Source organism: Dinoponera quadriceps, unplaced genomic scaffold (assembly GCF_001313825.1).
Source record: "Dinoponera quadriceps isolate SergipeBrazil2010 unplaced genomic scaffold, ASM131382v1 scaffold3897, whole genome shotgun sequence".
Lineage (NCBI taxonomy): Eukaryota > Metazoa > Arthropoda > Insecta > Hymenoptera > Formicidae > Dinoponera > Dinoponera quadriceps.
The window spans coordinates 86,694-106,999 of NW_014557882.1; the positions used below are offsets into that span (position 1 = coordinate 86,694).

General features: G+C 38.2%; 1 protein-coding gene across 2 annotated transcripts; it reads right to left on the reverse strand.

The window, feature by feature from the left end:
* Positions 1-3,142: 3,142 nt before the first annotated feature.
* Positions 3,143-14,604, reverse strand: LOC106749492 (tubulin beta chain-like). Of its 2 annotated transcripts, none has more exons than XM_014628995.1 (4): positions 14,226-14,604; positions 8,170-8,278; positions 5,014-5,587; positions 3,143-4,199 (listed from the first exon to the last, which is right to left on the reverse strand). In XM_014628995.1, exons 1-4 carry the CDS (start codon positions 14,280-14,282, stop codon positions 3,572-3,574), a joined length of 1,368 nt encoding a protein of 455 aa, XP_014484481.1. In that variant the 5' UTR covers positions 14,283-14,604; the 3' UTR covers positions 3,143-3,571. The 2 variants fall into 2 exon arrangements, with proteins under 2 accessions (XP_014484481.1, XP_014484479.1); XM_014628993.1 differs by lacking the exon at positions 14,226-14,604 and adding an exon at positions 7,124-7,286 and having other exon boundaries at positions 8,170-8,247.
* Between the last annotated feature and the right edge of the window lie 5,702 nt (positions 14,605-20,306).

The window sequence follows — 20,306 nt, forward strand, 5'->3', positions numbered from 1 at the left end:
TTTTGTGCTGGATTCTTGTGTGCTAGAAATACGTTCTGATTGATGCATTTCTAGAAATCACGTGAATTGTCCAAAAATCTCACGATCTGGCAGTTTTAGTTTAAACCTTCCTACATAAAGAAAAAGATATACTGTATTCAAGTAAATATTATTTGTTTCAAATATTCGCAAATTTATTTACCCGCAAGTATATCATAAGTTCATCATAAACATCAAATTTGTTCAAAATATCTTCTGAATTCTAATAAGTGTAGTACTTCAATCAAGAATTGCTTTATTCAAATTAACTTTTCTACAATAAAGTTGATAATATTGTTGAAAAGAAAATAAATTCGTTTTTTGAATAAGTAAGCTATTATCAGGAAAATATTCTTTGTTGAAGATAACCATCACTTAAAAGAAGAAAAGCAAACTGAGTAATCTCGCTTTTCTTAGCGATAGAATCATATTTTCCTCTGTGTACTCCCCCCTTAATAAATTTCTTCGAGCGCGGTTCTCCCTGATGTTCGCGAATCACATTCACTAGCCGCTGTACTCTTCGTCATTGCGTTAACATCATCTGTATCAGTTAATGGCATCGCCCGTATCGTGATATAAATATACGCGCCTCTTAAATAAGACGAGTAATCGCAGGCGTTTAGACACGGCTCTCTCACTATCGAACTCGTTATCGTCCTTCTGGCCAACTGACATTGATGAAGCCAAGGCCTCGGCAAAAATTGGCGATCGCGTATTATCTCATCGGTGCCCCGAGGGCAAACACTTTATTATCGCGTGCAATCGTAGCGAACAGCGGAGAACGTGCGCTATTGCATGAGCCGCGCCGCGCCGCGCGAACGAAGAGACTTGGCTCGGTGCATTCGCGCGTGTCGACTTTTTTGCGGAGCGCAGCTCACGCGAATAGCCGCCGTGGAAGACGCGTTTTGTAATTATACGTCGCAAAAATCTGGGGAATTCCACCAAGATTTCCGACAAGTCTCTCTTGGTTGAAATGTCACGGATGGTTGCGCGCTCTAAGTAGAAGAAGGAACGTGACAAATTGATATACGGTGATGTGCTGCCGTGTTAGTGCTAAATGCTCAAAAGCACGGTAAAGTATAATTGCAAAGGAACAGATCCAGAGTTGAGTGATATTTAAATTAAGAAGTTAACAACATTTAATTTAACTTTGTTAATTTTAAATGAGTTAACTTCTAACTTAGTTTATTTAAAATGCATTAACTATAACTTATTAACATTATATATATATATATGTATATATATAAGTTAAAGTAATTCATCAATATTAAAATCATTGTAGGCTGCTTATAATATGAAATTTGCAAATAACGTGCAAATTTTTGAACTGTTCAAGATTCACGATCTTTGACGTCTCTTTACTTTTGGCATCTTTTCCGCCGTCTCTGGACAACTAGAAAACACCAATAACTATGGGCATTGACGCCTAATCCGGCGTTAATATTAACGGTATGATGGATAATATGAAGGGTCACCTGGTTTTATCCTGAGGCGTTCTCAGCGTCGGCGCTCCTCTGCTTACTTTTTTTGTACTTACTGCTCCACGGTCTTCTTGCCGCCGGGTGGAGCTTGGACGATATATATTTGAGAACGCGATGACCACCAGTAAGAGGTCTGTACACTAAAGGTGCATGGTCTCCGCTAAATAATCTAAATTCCGGAAAAAACGCGTGATCACGAGAAGCATAACCCGCACGATATTGTCTCCTCGGAGACACTCACTTTTGACGAGCGCCCACAAAGCTGCCACGTCATAAATTATATAAAATGTATCGTACACGATACATTCTGATTTTCTAAAACATTTTTCACATACTTCCAAATGAAATCAAATATTATCAGGATAAAATAATAATTAGTTAATAAGTTAAAAGTTAAATTAAAAAGTTAATAACCTTTAATTTAACTTAGTTAATATTAAGTGAGTTTATTTTTAACTTAAACTAATTATTTTGAAATGTATGTATTAACTTTTTTATAAAAGTTAAAATAATTTGTCAGTATTACAATTATTGCGAACTGCTTACAATATAGAATAAGAAAAATAAAAAATAATGTCAGCAGAATATTTTTTCATGTCTCTGAGTACTAGTATTTCCTTTTTGATATGAAATTCTGAGCACAAAACAGTCGGTATTTTCTTATAAAAGACTATCTTTTCATTATTTCACATAAATTTAATCTATGATTAAAAGATAATTATGCAAAACATATATATATATACATCCATCCGCGACACATATACAGGATGAAGTACTTGAAATTGCCATCTAAAATAACTTAATAAATATCGATTTTACAGAAAAATTTTGTAAACAAAAGTTAAATGATTTTGAAGGGGCTATATTCTTGTCATCTAATTTTTTTTTCTACATGGAGACATCAAAATCACATGAAGGTCAACTTCATTTTTTTTAAGTGAAATCATATAGCTGTTTTAATATAAATCGATTTCTCTGTTCATTCTATGTATAAGAGTACTATTCTAATATTTTTCAGTATACAAGATATGAAATATCTCATAAAATATTCACTTTTCGATAACATCACTTAACACTTTTCCGCGTAATAATATGAGAGAAATAGATTACTGATATTAATCATTACACATTGGTGCATCCATATGTTTGAAAAATGCAACGAATTTTTTAAGGTTTCTCTATGTTTTCTTAGAGCGATCGACTCCACCAATTATTAATCATACAAAAGTGTTAAGGCAATGTTACCCTGTATATACATAGTGTCCAGAAAGTTTTGACTGAGTGGCCGTGTGCAGATAGAACGGGTTAAACCGAGTAGAAAAGTCCTGTGCCATTTTGCAAACGACCACGCAAAATGTCGAGTTATTAATGATGGCCATGTATAGAGGCTTCTTCAATTAATAATCCAAAAATTTGCGTGTTATTTGCAAAATGGTACAGAGCTTTTTTTGTTCAGAACGGCCTAATCTAAAAGTATACGACAGCTGTTGTATGTACCTAGTGACGGGTTCGAGACTCAAGGTTCAATATACCGATGTCTGTCAACATTGGCCTGTCAATGTTGAGCAAATGTAACGCCAATGAAGTATGTTACTAGGAATGGTTTATCGCTTCGAAATTATGTTAAACGTACGGCAAAAGCGTGGTTTTCAAGGATTTTTATTGCAATCCAGTCCATGCCACGTTCATCCAAGCGACATATCAAGATTCATGTAATTATCACTAGTGAAGCCGAATGTAATAAAAGCGTATCCGAGATCAATTGAGACGGAAACCTCGCCACGTTCTAATCGTACCTCACGTTATCATATCGCAATGCGGTTGCCCGCGAATGTTCGTCTTCTTAAGTATATTTCTTGCAAAAAGACACTCAAGGTATCACAAAAAATCATTAGAAAATGATCTCGATCGCCTGTATTACATTCGCCGCCTCGGTTACAAAGCGCATCGTATATAAAAGTATCAAAATGCTGCTCCTCGAGAGCACACGATCGATAGGAGGGAGCTCCTATGATGACGGACAGAGAAGCTGAAGGTAAATCCAGAGAAGAAGGGAGCCAGTCTCAGCCAGCTCATTCCTGCTCGCAGGTCTCGAAATCGTCGGCGCACTCCTCCGTCTCGAAGTCCTCCTCCGCCGTGGCTTCCTGATACTGCTGGTACTCGGACACCAGGTCGTTCATGTTCGACTCCGCCTCGGTGAACTCCATCTCGTCCATACCCTCGCCAGTGTACCAATGCAGGAAGGCCTTCCTCCTAAACATCGCCGTGAACTGTTCGGAGATCCTCTTGAACAGCTCCTGAATGGCGGTTGTGTTGCCGATGAAGGTCGACGACATCTTCAGTCCCTTCGGCGGGATGTCGCAGACCGCGGTCTTCACGTTGTTCGGTATCCACTCGACAAAATATGAGCTGTTTTTGTTCTGCACGCTGAGCATCTGCTCGTCGACCTCCTTCATGGACATCCTGCCGCGGAAGACGGCCGCCACGGTAAGGTACCGGCCATGGCGAGGGTCGCAGGCCGCCATCATGTTCTTCGCGTCAAACATTTGCTGGGTGAGCTCCGGCACGGAAAGCGCGGAGTACTGTTGCATGGACCTGGACGTGAGCGGCGCAAAGCCCGGCATGAAGAAGTGTAGGCGTGGGAAAGGCACCATGTTCACCGCGAGCTTCCGCAAGTCGGCGTTCAGCTGGCCGGGGAACCTGAAAAACAGTTTGTTTGGACGTATGAAATTCGTACAATCTAAGTTCATTCTATCTTTCTTTGCCATGCTAATGAATAATAAAGATAGAATGACAGCGTTGTAAACGGACCTCAATTTCTTGGAATGGAATCTTGTTCAAAATAAACGAGCAGTGGCAGTATTTTCTCACGAAGTGATAGTGAAAATACCGCCACCTCGAAATTGCGGCAATGAATGTTTCACTCAAGCTTAGAGTGGACTTTGATTCCGTACGAGCGAATGTTTCAATCGATTTGCTCTTCGACTTCGAATTGTTTAATTTTCATAATTTTCATACTATTAATTTGTAAAAATTACATTTACAAATACAAATACATTTACAAATTACAGTTACAACAACATAATTTATATTTCTTGAACTGTAGTTAAATAATTTTTTATTGTTATTTTTTATTTTAACATATAAGTATAAGTAGAAAATGAAGATTCAAAAAGGATACAATTTATGACATAAAATTTATTAACCCGTGTCATTCGAATCTGAGTAACTTAGCCGTCACTCTATTTTTCGAGTGGAATTTCACTTTAAGAAATTTTGAGAATAGGTTTTCTAGCAGACAAACAAAAGAGCCAAATTAATAAATTGTTGCAAAATTAATTAACGCGATATCGATTAGTATGAAATCGCTCTTGCAGGATTTTATCATGAAGATGCTTATTATGAAGATATTTCAACATAGATTAAAAAAAATCTATGAGAACTGTGTCATATGTAGTGAAAGTTATTCTCCTACGAGTCCGCTTATTGTTTGCTGCTTATTCATCACACCAACCTGAGGCAAGTGGTTACTCCGGACATCGTGAGCGAGACCAGGTGATTGAGATCGCCGTAACTCGGGTTAGAAACCTTCAATGTGCGGAAGCAGATGTCGTATAAGGCCTCGTTGTCGATGCAATAGGTTTCGTCGGTGTTCTCCACTAATTGATGCACCGACAGCGTCGCGTTGTAAGGTTCCACAACTGTGTCGGACACTTTGGGCGATGGCATTACCGAGTAAGTATTCATGATTCGGTCAGGATACTCCTCGCGGATCTTGGAGATCAGCAAGGTGCCCATACCGGATCCGGTACCACCTCCCAGCGAGTGAGTGAGCTGGAAGCCTTGAAGGCAGTCGCAATTCTCGCACTCCTTCCTCACCACGTCGAGGACGGAGTCCACCAACTCGGCACCTTCGGTGTAATGACCCTTCGCCCAGTTATTGCCAGCGCCGGATTGCCCGAACACGAAGTTGTCCGGTCGAAAGAGTTTCCCGTAAGCGCCGGAACGAACGGCATCCATCGTTCCGGGCTCCAAGTCCAGCAAGATCGCGCGCGGCACGTATTTTCCCCCGTTTGTGGACGTCGCGACTGGAACGGAAGGATGAAATTCAAGATGAAAACAATTTAAGGCGAGCGAGAGACAAACACCATTTTGTTAGAGAGCGAAACAGTATTTAATAAGAAAGAAAGACGATGTTCACATTTAGTATATAACGAATATTTCCATCTCAACCCGTTTAGAGCCTCTTCAAGGATAAATAATAATTCTGAACCAGATTCGAGAATTCATTAATACGTCTTATTTAGACATTTAGACTCAGACAACTTGTATTCAGAGGAAAAGGTCATCGCTGTAGCTATAAAAGTGTGATCAAATAACATCTGAATTATTTTTATAATAGATATAGAAATTAAAATACCGTAGTAGAACAAAATATAAAAATATTGGCAATAATGTTTTGATCAAAACTACAAAGAAGGTATATTTGAGATCAAAAATGGTTATAATTTCTTTCAATGTAGAAACGTCACCTGTATATTTACCGCAACTACGTACTTTTCTCTGAGTGTGAAAAGCACAAAAGTTAAAAAAAATCTAGGATTACTTAAACTTCTCGGAAAAACGACTAATATAATGAGGCTCTGTTAGATAGAGGCCTATAAGGAAACTTCTAACTCCTTCACCGTTATGTATATTCTCGAGCACCTGAGTGTCGTCAATAAGAACAATTGTATTCAATAGTTGCCGCGACGCGTAGATGATACAAGGCGTCGGTGCGTCCATATTAAAATCGGCAGCTATTGTCATTCTACCGAAAAGTCACACCGACCTTAATGGTCAACGGAAATCCGTATACGGATGGGCCCGCATGCCTGCGTAGTTTGCAAATGAGCAGTGCTAACTCAACAGTCGTAATAATATAGACGCTAACGTTGTGCGATGAGAGATAATCGAGTAATACTGCGGCGGAAGAGCTAATTTTAACGCAGGCCGGTGTAATCGCATTTAATGAGGGATGAAATGTGTTTACCGTCATTTTTCGTTAGCACTGCTAATGAAATTTCATCCATCACTGACACGACATTTTTTATTTTCATATTCGCGAATCAATATCGTCATCGGAGCGTGCATGGAGAAAATAAATTTTGCACGGAGAACAGCAAATTGTTTATTGATATAGCGACAGCAAGAAGATTTGTGAAGATTGACAAGGAAAAAATAATTCTGCTGTTGTAGCAAAACATTGTCACGGCAGCGATAAAAGTTAGCATAACCGGATTATCGTCTAACAATTATCCTCTAACAATTTAAAATATAAATTAAAAATATAGCGAGAAGACAAAATACAGGAAAGAGAAGGCAATATAAATCTGTCGTGCGTTGTAATCTATTTTCGACAACTCATTTACGCAGCAGGTACGTGAGTTTCAGCGATTCGTTAACCGCACTGTTTTCAGCGTGGAACACGCTCTTCGCGCGTTGCATTCCTGGAAATAATTTCATTTCTGCGGTGCGAACGAAAACGCATGACAAATTCTGAGGCCGGGTAGCCGCGTGCGCGGCTCCAACATACATACATACGTCCGAATATACAAAGCGGTTATTTTCGGCGTTAAACGCACCGTCCTGACGCTCCTTTTCTCCATCGCGCCGAGTATCGGCGCGGGACAGCGTGTGCATTTCTACCTTTCTCGTTGCTGCTATTTTCGACGCGTGTCGAGAGAATCCTCGCCGCGAGCGCCCGTCATCCGAAACAGTCCTCTCTCTTTCTCTCTCTCTCTTTCTCTGCCGTGAATCGAGAAATCTGATTCCGTTTCTGCCATTGATTACTAGATCTGTTCTTTTTCTGGACTGGCTCCATACTAGCTTGCACTGCAAATCCAAGTGTGTAATTTTACATGTAGTCACTTTTTACGCGTGTTAGTGTTAGAATTTTACACACTTATGTGTATAAAATTACATTAGTAACGCGTGTGAATTGCAAATGCGTAAAAAGTGACTGCACGAAATGTGTAAAATTACACACTTGAATTTGCAGCGTAATTCTCTTCTTTCTTCCACTAAGTCTCAACTGTACATATGTGTCTCTTTTTAAGTTCTATAAAGTTTACTCTGGTGAAAAAGTACAGACCTATTATCGTCGTATCGAGCGTGCGGAGCGTCAGATGTTAACGCGAATGTCCGCTTCCCCGTCATTCCCGGCGTTTCTATTTTAGACCGCACTCGTTCTCGCGCACATCCTTTCACCGAGAAGTCAGGTGCATCGAGTAACCTGATTTCTATTAACTATGATGTGTGTCACCATATACGTGAGAAGATTACTCTCGAGACATTGTAAAGATTATCACACAAAGATGATCACGATGTGTGCGTCAGCACAAACGCTCCGTCTGCCCAGTTTGTAAGGACTACGCTTTCGCAGGCTCCTCGTTAAATTTCGCGTCGGGCCTGAATCATTTCGAAGCGAATTACACGAGGCACGATACGAGGCGGACATTTTTTTTCAAAATCCATTAAGGATCCACTCCGAGCATGAGCGAGTGTATGTGTGTGTTATGATACGATACACGATAAATTTGAACGACGGCTCGGGCTCCGGGTGGATTGCATTCCGCTTGTATTCAAGGAGGGGAGGCACGCGAGGCCATAATGTTTAACATGCCCTTACCAGATGCTTCATTGTAATATACGGAGATTCGCTCGAGCTGCAGATCGCTGTCTCCATGATAAATGCCCGACTGGTCGATGCCGTGCTCCTCGGAAATAACTTCCCAGAACTGCAACGTGATCCGTTAACATTACGTTAGATAAATCATCAACGCTTTAGTGTCCCGCACCTCTTCACATCGTCATTAGAGATTTGACTTAACGATAGCGAAGCGAACGGGGGCAGAGGGGCGTTTAATAGCTCGGCGTAAAAATAGCGCGGGGGAGAATACCCTCCCTCGATCATTTCCCAAATATAGTCCTCGCCGTTTTTTGTTATACTCGTGAAGCCACTCGAGGTGCCGAGCGAAGGGCGACTTCCCTCCGATCCGGCAGCGTACTTTAAACGCGGCCCCAGCCCGAGGACAAGGATAACAGGCGCGCGCGACATCCAAAAATAGAGACGTACGGAATTAACGCGGCCTGTGCCCCCTGGCTCATGTCTACCCTCCCGTTAAACATTTCTCCTCTCTCCATTTGTCTTGTCTTGACTATTTTCTCCTTCTATTAATAGCGAGCCGGTCGCCATGGCCGCCTCGCCGAAACGCGACCCTCCGATTATTCTAAATGCATCCTCGCCGTGCAGCACTCGCGTACATACGCGACGGTTTGCACCGCGCTCGTTATCGCGCGAAGCGCAGGAAGCGGGAAATTATTTCCCTCGAACTCGCTCATTGCCGAGCAGCGGTTGTGCTCTTTGTGTGACGAGGGCAAATTTGAAAATTTCTAGTTAAATTCTGATAGAGCAGAAATCGCGTAGCGATTCTCAATCAGGAATACCGTCCTGTTCATTTGGCAGACTTGTCTGCGCTGTGAAAAAATTAAAGACTGAAATTTTTAAAAAGTAAAATTATCTTCCAAAGAAAGAGAAAAAAGTTGAATAAAATTTTACTACACACGTCTTTTGTTTTGAAAATTAAGAAAATTTCTTTTAAGTTCTCTGGTTACTATGTGCTATATATAATATATCAATATACAGTATCACAGCATATTTTAGGGAAAATATGAGTTAAATAAAATATTTTATTCATTTTAACCCCTAAATGTCCCTTTTGAGTTTTATATCAAAACTTTTTCTTTCTGCAATTTTTTTCTAAATTACTTTTTTTTACTGGTTTTCCAAAATTATCGAGTAATTTATCGTAATTTACCGAATAACTTATAGTAACTTATCGTCAGATTGAGTCATTTCATCTCTAACTATGATATATGGTAAAATTAATGACAATTATTAGTAATTATGATATATTTTGTGAATATCATTCACACTAGATTAATGATGTATCAAATATTAATTTATTTTAATGCATTATATTGCATAATTATATTTATTATCATAGACTTTTGTCAGTGCATAGACTTTTATTGATCCTTTTTAGAATAGAGAGCTAGTCATTTAAAATGATTTTACTGTACTTACAAGAAGGATATTAGATTTCACTAGGCTCTTTAAAAAATTTCCATCGGTGCTACAGTTTATAGGCGAGCAGAATGCGAAACCGTAATCGAGTTACTGCAACATGTTCAGCCGATTTACCGTGTGCCTCTCTGTGTGCACATGGGCTTTCGCGAATTTCCAACAACTGTTGCAATCGGCCGAGAAACATCATTGTAAGATATCATAGATCACAATGGCCTGTAATTCCACGGAGGCATCATTTCTGCTTCCTGCGATCGTTAAATTCTTTCAAGCGGAAAACAATGCCGGTCTGAGAATTATATCTAGGACGGAGTGAAGGGACGATCCTTTTCAAGGAAGACGGTTGTTCGAGCGCACCACTTGCTGAATCGACAGGAGTAAAACGCAACTGATTGCAAAAATTGAATTAACAGAATTTCGCTAGGTGAGGTAACGCATTTTCTTCGCGTTTGCAACTTCATTCAATCAAAGTTGTTCATTTTCAAATCTCCGGAAATACAAAAATTTATATATCATAGATAAATATCGATCGCCATGGTTATTTGTGATAGCATAATTATTAAAAAAAGAAAATTTATCTCGTGAGAGCTTGTTTTAATTAATTAATTAATTAACACTGCTTCAGATAAGACAAATGTGTCATAGTGCGTTAATGATTCAATGTAACACTGTTATTCAGTTATATTACTTCTCATTAACATTTTGTTACCGAATCTATTTGATCTTTAGCTTGTTTTGCAAAAATGTTTCTGACTCACTCGGTATTCCAGTCCGCCATCTAGTGTGCGTCATTGCTCGATGAGCAATACCTTGTGTTAAAAAAAGTTCTAATTCCAACAAAATTATACGGAACTTGATAAGACGTTTTATCGAAGGCAAACACTGATAACACGGAAAGTTTACTTTCGGATAAATTTTATTAAATCATCACGACAATTCCAGGCAGATCGTTAACACAATCTTCATTGAAGTTATATCAAAATATCTTCGAAATTTTAAGGATGGTATAAAAAGAGTGTAGCGAGATTATTAGCAAGACGTTCTTTTCTCTAAAGCAATAAATAGAACACATAACATTAAAATATATGAGAAAATAATTGGGAGAGAATACAAAACTGTCTTCTCAAACATATGTAAAAAACAAAACATTGAAATTTATTTATAATTCTTGCAACAACGAACATCGCAAGTATATCGTAAGCCCCCAAGTTGTCACGCCAATGAACACGATCAATGAGATTAGCGAATCTGAAGTGCTTCTCGCGTAATAATCTTAGTTTCCCGTTGTGTAATAACACGTTTTCGTAAGAAAAACAAACAATAAACAATTAACAACTTACACATCGGCAATATTTTTTTATAATAGATATTAAGTTTATTTCATTCAAAATCCGTACTTGTACATCATGAATCTCGTAATTGTATATTATGAGCATATTTTATTTTACCGAAAATTCATGTAGACCGATTCATCAGCTTTCTCAAACAGTCGACTCATTTTGAAAAATGGATCACGAGCCGACTGCTCGTGCGTCCACGTGTTTTCACGCCATTGAACGGTAGAAACGATTACTGCAGAATTTTAAGTGCTCTCTCTGAGTACGCGATCGTCGTTTCCTGCCCCTGTCCCCCGCGTGCGGGCCGGCGCGATTAAAACTTGGATCACTTTACGCACTTTGGCCGTACAAAATAGGAGAGGGGGCTCTCTCTCAATGGCGAGATGAGTACAGCGGAGAGGCTTTAAATTCCATCTCGTTACGCGCCTTATCTTCAACTCGATTACAGTCACGGTCAGACGATACCACCGAGAAAGGTTGCATCTCGCTTTTTTTATGGGTACAACTTAATGCTCGTTCTCGCCGATTTCCGCCGAGAGCAATCACCATCGGGGGTACCGATATAGCTGAGCGAGCAAACGGGAAAGAGAAAGAGAGGGAGAGGGAAGAAAGAGAAAGAGAGAGAGAAAGAGAGATAAAGCGCGGATGTGGGGAAAATTTACAAGATTATTCAGAGATCAGAACGATGTATCGTAATGTCTTGCTAATTACATCTGAGTGTTAGAAGCACATTGTACTTACAGAAAAATATATAATGCGTTCAAGTAAATACTACTTGTCTCGAGTATTTCATAAGTTTATACACATATCTGTAAATATGTATCAAGTTCATCATAAGCATCAAATTTATTCAAAATATATTCTGTATCCCGGTATGTTTAGTACTTCAATTAAAAATATTAAATTAAAACGAACTTTGGTTTGTGCTTGCTCAAATTAATCAAATTTAACTTTTCTTTCATAAAGTTTATAATATTCTTAACAAGAGAGTCAATTCTTTTTTTGAGTATGTGATAATGAGCTTTCCTAAAATTTGTAATGAGTATATTTGAAGATTATTATCGAGAAAAAAAATGCTTTGTTGAGAATAAACGTTGCTTCAGAGAAGGAAGGTAAACTGTAGTCACTTTTCTTAACAATAGAATGATATTTTTCTTTGCGTAATTTCTGCGTCGTAATTTCTGCGTTCAAGATAGCATTGGCTGTTCGATAAAACACGCATTTCGTGCACTGACATAATGTCTCTCTAGTTCTCTTCAACTAAGTCATTGAAGGTTATCATGAGTTGCTTTCGGAAAATACACGAATAACGAATCTTTATTTTTCGGTTAATTTTAACTGGATGTTATTTTAAATTGATTCTTGAAGCATAGTCGTACCGCGATGTCCGTTTGAAAATTTTCGAAAATTGCGATGTTCAGTGGAAGAAAAAAGACTTGTTGCAGTTTCAGTTTTTAACCATTTAAAACCTAGTGTACATTAACCTTCCCCAAATTTTCGTCTATATAAACCGATAATTTAAATATCTGTCTAAATATAGATAACCTAAATATTTGTCTATATATATTGATAAAGTAATAATTCCGTCGATATAATATTATTAATCCATCCTATATTCTCCGTCCTAACTAGTAAAATAGTTTTTGTCCAGCTGAAGATCAACATATGCAATCACATGTATAGAGCAAAGTCGTCGACGCTTGAATTTATATAAAGTTATCTGTGAAAGAACGTAAATATATCCTATATATAAAAATTTGATTCTTCAACGACTATATTATAAACAAGTGGAAAATAAATATTTTTTATATAAGACAATTTTAATATTTTCTCATTTTTATACCTTAAATATCCAATATACATAATTATGTACATTCAGAAAATCGTACTATCTCGACGATCAATTTTATTCGGATAAAATAATTGTCATTATCGTTTAAGACGATTTTATAAATTATAACATTTTACTCCAATAGAATCGATGTGTGGGCTTTAAAGGGTTAGCGAAGAGAACGTCACCATGTTTGTCAGGTGTAACACCGTTTAACACTGAATATTCTGCACACTATCGAAAATAGGTGAGATACCGAATAGTTTCCGATTTTTCACCGTGACGCATGCGATGTAACGAGAACAAGAAAAGGACTCGGGGAGCGCAATTTTTCCGGAAATTATGGCGAATGTACCAGAATCGATACTCCGAAGACGGTGAGTCATAATGCTCGGTTTGTTCTCCCTTTAATTGGCGGCCCGTAGTTTCAGCGACATAAACCAAGTTTTATAACTGATTTCCGGACGCAAGTATCTTCGCAAACAGATAAATTATTCTCGTCTCATCGACGCCTCTCTGCAACACCCCATATCCAGTCGGACACACGCTAATGAATCTCGGCTTTCATTCATACTTTCGGCTTTCGGTGTAGAAACTATTGAACCCCGAAATCATTAGGCGATGAAGCTATTGACAGTCCGTACTTTCTCACTGCGAGATGCATTAAAAGTCGCTTTAAAAGTTTGCCCCGAGCTCAAGACCGCTTCTCTTGGTTTATCAACTGGTTATAAAGAATTCACCGTGAACTTTTAATATTGAAACATTCGATATTATCAACATTAAATCTTCGAAGTTATAGTTTAGCAATATAACTTCACGGTCCGAGGAAATATTAATTAATTAATTAGTTAATTTAGTAAATTACTTACCACAACTTAATATTTTTATTTATGTAATCTAGAGTTAGTTTAAAAAAAAACGTTTTTCCCCAAATTTTCCGCTTCTTCGATTTCTGTCCCAAAGGTACAAAAGTTCAGTTAGAAAAATTCACATATTCTCAGTTAAAATCTGCCATATTTACTTTTTTTTGTAAAGAAAATAAGAAACGAAAAAAAATCCGTGGAAACATAGGGAAAAACGGTTTCCTCCGAAACTTTAAAATTATAATTAAATATTAATGAAGCTAACTGAAAATTGAGAAATGATCGATTTCCAACTAATAGATTCTGATCGACCGAAACGCGTCTTGTTACTCCTCGAAGAACTTTATATAAATCGGATACTGAGAAATCCAGAAAGAAAGGATTTTCTCGCGAATACGACGGTCCGCCGTTGAGTCTCGCCGTGGAAAAAATCAATCTCGAGCCTGCCGGCTGGAATCCGATATTAAGATACAGTCGCGCGACTTCGTTACGCTTCGCGTAGACCCGGCCTCGCACGCTCGATGAAACGGAAGAGACGTTTCTTTAGAACACGGTCGGTGGACCTACCTTCGCGCCGATCTGGTTGCCGCATTGTCCGGCCTGCAGATGCACGATCTCCCTCATCCTGTTTTCCTTTCAACGGAGAAAAGTGTCGCGAGGGAACAGCTGATCTCTCTCTTTCTCTTTCTCTTCCTCGCTCTCTCCTCTATCTCTCTCTAGGCCCTGGGCGCGTTCCTCTGGGTCGCGTACGTGGGTCGATCCGCCGGTGCCGTGCGTGCGCGCTCGACGTGTTGGAACGGAGTGCGGAGCGTGTGCAGCTAAGTGCAACCGAGGAGAAGTGCAGCCGGCCGTCGCGCCTGCGAACGGAGTCGAGCCTACGAATGATGACGAGCGTGAACGACTGACGAGGGAAACGCGCCCGTGTCGGCGTCCTGAGTTCCACTCGAAGCTGCGGACGCGGTGGACGATCACGGGGTAGGCCTAGGAGAGGAGGCAGACGGAGGGGGGAGCTATCCGTCGTCGCGACGGAGCGACGGAGGGGGGAGGTAGACGGAAAGATGGTGATAAGCGGTACGAGAGTAATGGGGGGTTGGTCTTAGCGTCGGGGTGTTTTCGAAAGGGTGGAAAACCGACGGTACGGTGGTATCATCGAGTGTAAAGAAGGCCGGAGCCAGAAGTCACACTTTTTATGTTCGAATTATAATTAAAAACTGTATACGAGAAATTCTATAATATCGTATACATTTTTATGTAGCTGCAACCGTTAGCTTGAAAAAAAATAGTAGCCTTATACATACATATATATTTGTGCATAAAATCGTTTTTATTTCCCATCGCGGCAGGGACGATAGCTACAAGTTTATAGTTTAATAATAGTTTCGCCGTTTTTTAGTTTCAGAAGCCTACAATATTTGGAATCGTGTCAACCATGCAGACAAAACTTTCGTTCAGCGCTGTACAAAATTTTTATTTTATACTACCAACACGATATTATCAACTTACACTATAGAGAACAATATTTTATTTACTCCTTTATTTATTTACCGAGATATAAACTTTAAGATAACTAACTCGTTTAACTTCTGGCCCCGGTCTACCCTATGCTTCCACAATCCGGTTTCTTTTTATCTTTTATCCGTAAATTCCTCGCACAAAAATTCTAAAAGATGATCATTTCTCTTCTTATTAGTCGACATTTCTAGATTACGAAAGCGCGAAATTAATCCTATAAGCGGCACACAACAATTATCGCTGTGTATCGATTTTCACGGAAATCGCAGATTGATCACGACTCTTGTATGCGTCGAAGTAAGATACGATCTAATACGGACGAGCGATTATTTTTTCTATCGGATTACCTCGCAGAGCGCACTCACCGGAACTGTAACAGGAGACGGAGGCTTTTTTTGGAAAGTGCTTCCTCTTGCTTGAATGCAGGCGAAGGTATCACGTTTAACGGAAGCGTTTCGGTCATATGAATTCTGGGGCAACGCGTGCACGCTGTTAATATCCGTCGCGGCTGCAACGCGTTAAATTGTGAAGCAATGTAATAAACAAGATTAACGTAACTTTCTTCATTATAATTTCACAGTTTTATCGTTTCACCTAGCTATAAAAATAGTTAGAAAGTTGCCTTTAATTTTTCCGCGGAATTTGTCCAAAACTGCGGAAAACAAAACTTTCCTAACTGGTCATTTTAATTTATCTTATTCATATATTCGAAATATCTTTTACATAATCGGTGATATAATAATTAAATGAAAGTATATCGCTCAAATATTTCACATGCTCTTTCATACAAATACTAAATATTTATATTAAAGCCTCAATATACACTGGAATTGTCAAAGTTAAAAATATAGGGCCATGAGAAGCCAAGTACGGTTAACTTATTTAGTGTCATAATAAACAAACAAAACTTCTTAAATCGTCACATGTGTTTACTTCAAATCAAATCCAAATGTTTCGGTCATATTTAACCCTCTTCGGTGAAATCGCATTACATCCCAGATAGCACAAGAATATTCTATGAACGTTCTATGAATATCGCCGTTACAAATATTTATACATTCATAGAATGTACTGAAAACATTGTTATATATTTATAGTATGTACTTGATATACTCGAATGACATTACTATAAATATTCGATAAAAGTGTATAAGATGTTTTATCGAATGTTGTAGACAGATATGTGTATATATCATTATATATAGATATATATATTTATATATATATGTCCATATTTAATTCCATATAATTACTTCATATATAATTATATATTTTTATACAGATTTTTATATAGATATATTTTACATATGACGCCTTATATATAATTATATACATTTATATATAATTATACTTAATTATGTATAGAAAATTTTTTTCCCGGGATTCATATTTCATAAGAATATTCATAGAATATTTTTGCGCTATCTGAGATAATACATGAAAAACACGCAAAAGAAATATTTTTTATATTTTATATATTTTTCTCTCAGTGTTATAGCTAGCCGTCTCACATTGCAATGTACGAGAATAATCATATAATTGGTTCGAGTTCGCGCGGCTACATACCGTGAATTCTTAGTTCGGGCGTCGCGCGTAGAATATTCCGAAAGTACAGCGGCGTCGGGGTATAAAGATGTTGAAACTCTTTATCTCGTGACTCATTCTTGAAGCGACATTCCGTTTTCCTTCGGCCGTCGTCGTCGCTATCGTTAGGAACGATAATAATCGAGACCATAGTCGCGACTCGTCTCCAGCTGCGGCTCGAACTTCTTCATAAGATCTCCCGCTGTTGTAAAAAGTTTCCGTCTATTATTATAACGTCTCTTCTCGACTCCCGTCAACATCCGCGACGGTCATTCGCGCGACACTCGGGGAGGAAGGAAGTTCAATCGCGTGACGATGTTCGCTCGAATCAAAATTCGTGGTCGAATCCGTCGACGTGGAATTAAGCACAATCGCGTGGCCACGTTGCTAGCTTGTTTCCGAGCGGAAGTAGCTTGTATTGTGCGTGTATTATGCATGTGCGTATAATAGTTATTATAATACAGCTATTATTCACCGTTATCACGCGTCTTCTATCTAACATTAACCCGCATACACTTGCAGCGCTAAAGAGATTAGACCTGCATTTTCCTAAACATAACGGGTCATTTCAACGACAAAATCACTCGAATAAAAAACTCCTTTTAGAGGGGAAGAAAGAAGAGAGAAAAACAATTTTCATCAAATTATTTAAATCGCAGTATACGTAGAAATGTCGGAAAGTGCGGCTATAAAAACTATGAAATTAGTATTCCATGCAATCAGACAAGAGACGAATTTTATTATTTATTCTTTAATAAGCTAATTATGCCCGACGTGAATTTTGTCGTTGCGTGCGGCGCCTGGCGATGGGTCGAATTCGCAAAGCGAGACGGTCGGCATACAGCTAGGCAATGAGTCATATCTGCCTTACTCAGGTCGTTGTCTGCGCTTTGTCAAAGGCGAGTGACCAAAACCGCATCCCGGTAGTCTCCACTAAACGTCTACACTAAACGACCGCCATATTTTATTGGGCGTTATATCTGGGCGGCTGTAATTATTCTAATATTAAATCAGAAGATTGCTAATTCCAAGTATGCGTCTAACATAAATATGTGCTAAGGAGGGTAAATTAAGACTGAAACGTTTATATTATTAAAACTTTTTTGACAATATTGGAAGACAATTATTTATTAAAATTATCTCGCAACCAATTACTTGGCACTTATTAGCCTGGTTTCTTATGATTGTAAATCTAAGAGTCGTATTTAAACACTGATTTTATTCTAATATTGATTCTAACTAATTCTAAATCATTGTAGTCAGTAATAAATAAATAAGTAAATAAATAAATATATATATATATATATATATATATTATTTACACGGGAAAAATTAATATTAATTTAAGATTTATATTCTTATTACATAAGAAAAATTTTTATGAATTAAGGGAAAAAAAATATTGGATAGAAAGAATGATCAAACTGATTCTTAATTTGAAGATATTTTGAGCAGCATAAATTAGTTGGCTAACCATTGCTCAACATTAACCAAACGTTGGGCAACATTTAGCCAATCAATATGTGCTGCTCGGGATTGTTCTTTCTACCTAATATTTTTATTTTTGCAACTGTAAAGAATTTCCTCGCGTAAGAGTAAGTTTGATCTTTACATAAGATTATTATTCTTGCTTATATGTGAGGATATAAATCTGAAATTGATACTAATATTTTCCTGTTCACCCGTAAATACACATGGTCCGATAATGATTCGACTTCCTGTGGGAATTTATTTCAAGAAAAGAATGGAATCAATTAAAAGATGACTGCTAACGGACACTTTAAAGATGCCTCTACTTTCCTGTTATTCTTCTCGAGCCATCGTTTTAATTAAAAGATTCACCAATTATATTCTCTTGCACTTTTGTTTCTTTTAAGAAACCTTGATTACGAGACGGTCGAATTATTTTAGGAAATTTCTGATGATCGCTGATGAATGAAAATATCAGATGAACTAAACGTGAGCGCTAATTGCGTGGAATTGAAGGAACGAGATAAGACGATGGTCTCGTGTAGAGGTGGCGAAGGAGGCTTTCGCGGCCTCTCAGCCGGAAGTGCCAAGTCGCACGCGGTCAGTTATTTCGAACGCATCGGCTCGAGCTTCTTGCGTGCCGGCTGGCCGTTCTCATACAAAATGCAACAATATAATGCGGCTGCTGACGATGTATTCGCTCTACGAAGCGCGCATCGATCGCGCGAGACCAAAGCGCGCAACGCGTCGATCTGATTCCGTCGGTTTAACTGTATCTCGTTAATCCGTTAGCTCGGAGTTAATCTGAGCGATGCTTCCGACATTCCTTCATAATCACACCGTATAACAACGTCATTATTGCGGTACGGATGCAAAACATCGCATTCTCCGACTGTCAGGAGATCCTCTTGCTTGTAGGACTAATAAGGCTCAATTTGCCCAATATTTACTATACATTGTGGTATAACTGACACGTGCGTGTTCATTTTTATTTGGATTAAATTTACAAGATTTTAAAAAGTAACTAGGCATACTTATTTTTATATTATTACGTAGATGTTTTCCGCAGGAAACGGAAATATGAAACGATGGTAATACTATAATTCCCCGTAACGTTCATGTCTGCTAGGTAACTTCTGTTGGTAACATATAGTCCGCGTTTTCCGTTTACAGCTACTGATAATAGACTGTGAAACACTATTTTAAAACTATCGGTAACGTTTCCCTCGATAAAAAGATATATGTCGAACAGATGGATGCATCAATGAACGTTTTGTGCTTCCAACATATTGCTAATTTAGAGCTAGATGTCAGGCAATGCGTTCTTGTGACTAAACGAACGTTTTCTTTGGGTTCTCTTTGATTTTCTCTTGCCTTCTCTTATTCGATCAAATATTCGTGTTTTACACGACTTACCCTAGAGATAAACGATCTGAGTTGTAATGCAATTAGCATTTCGGACACAGATGATTTTTTTGTTTTCGTTTTATTCCACCTAAGCTTTAGCTTTAAGGCATCACTGCTTCATGCAAATTCTCAAATAGTATTTCAGAAATCAACTATGCTGTGGTTGTTTTTCGTTTGCTGCTTTCTTCCGAGATAGATTCTTCCAGCCTCAATTGTTTATTCCTCCGAATCCATGTTAAATTGTATATTATAAACAATTAAGCGTAAATATAAGTTAGATTTCCGGTCTGAAGTAAATTAAGGCAATATCGAACAAACGCGCGGAGTGCAAAAGGTTAAGCTTTCATACCTATAATAGGGACACCAATGTTACAGTTACAGTCATATCCCTTATTGTGAATAAGGTTAGCTAGAATGTACCTGTATGTGATAGTTGGTTTTTATAAACTAGTTATAAAACAGTAAAATCGATATAATAAAAGTTGCAACACTTTTTTTCGATAAGTTTCATAACGCACTTGGTGCCATCCAACAGGAAAATGTATTTCTTGAGAATTACTAAAAAATGAATTCTCTTACTAAAAGCGAGGCGAAATTCATCGAAAGTGTCGCGATTTTTATTATAACGACTGTATGTCGAATAAGAACTAAACGGATAAGTATAACTCCTAAGTC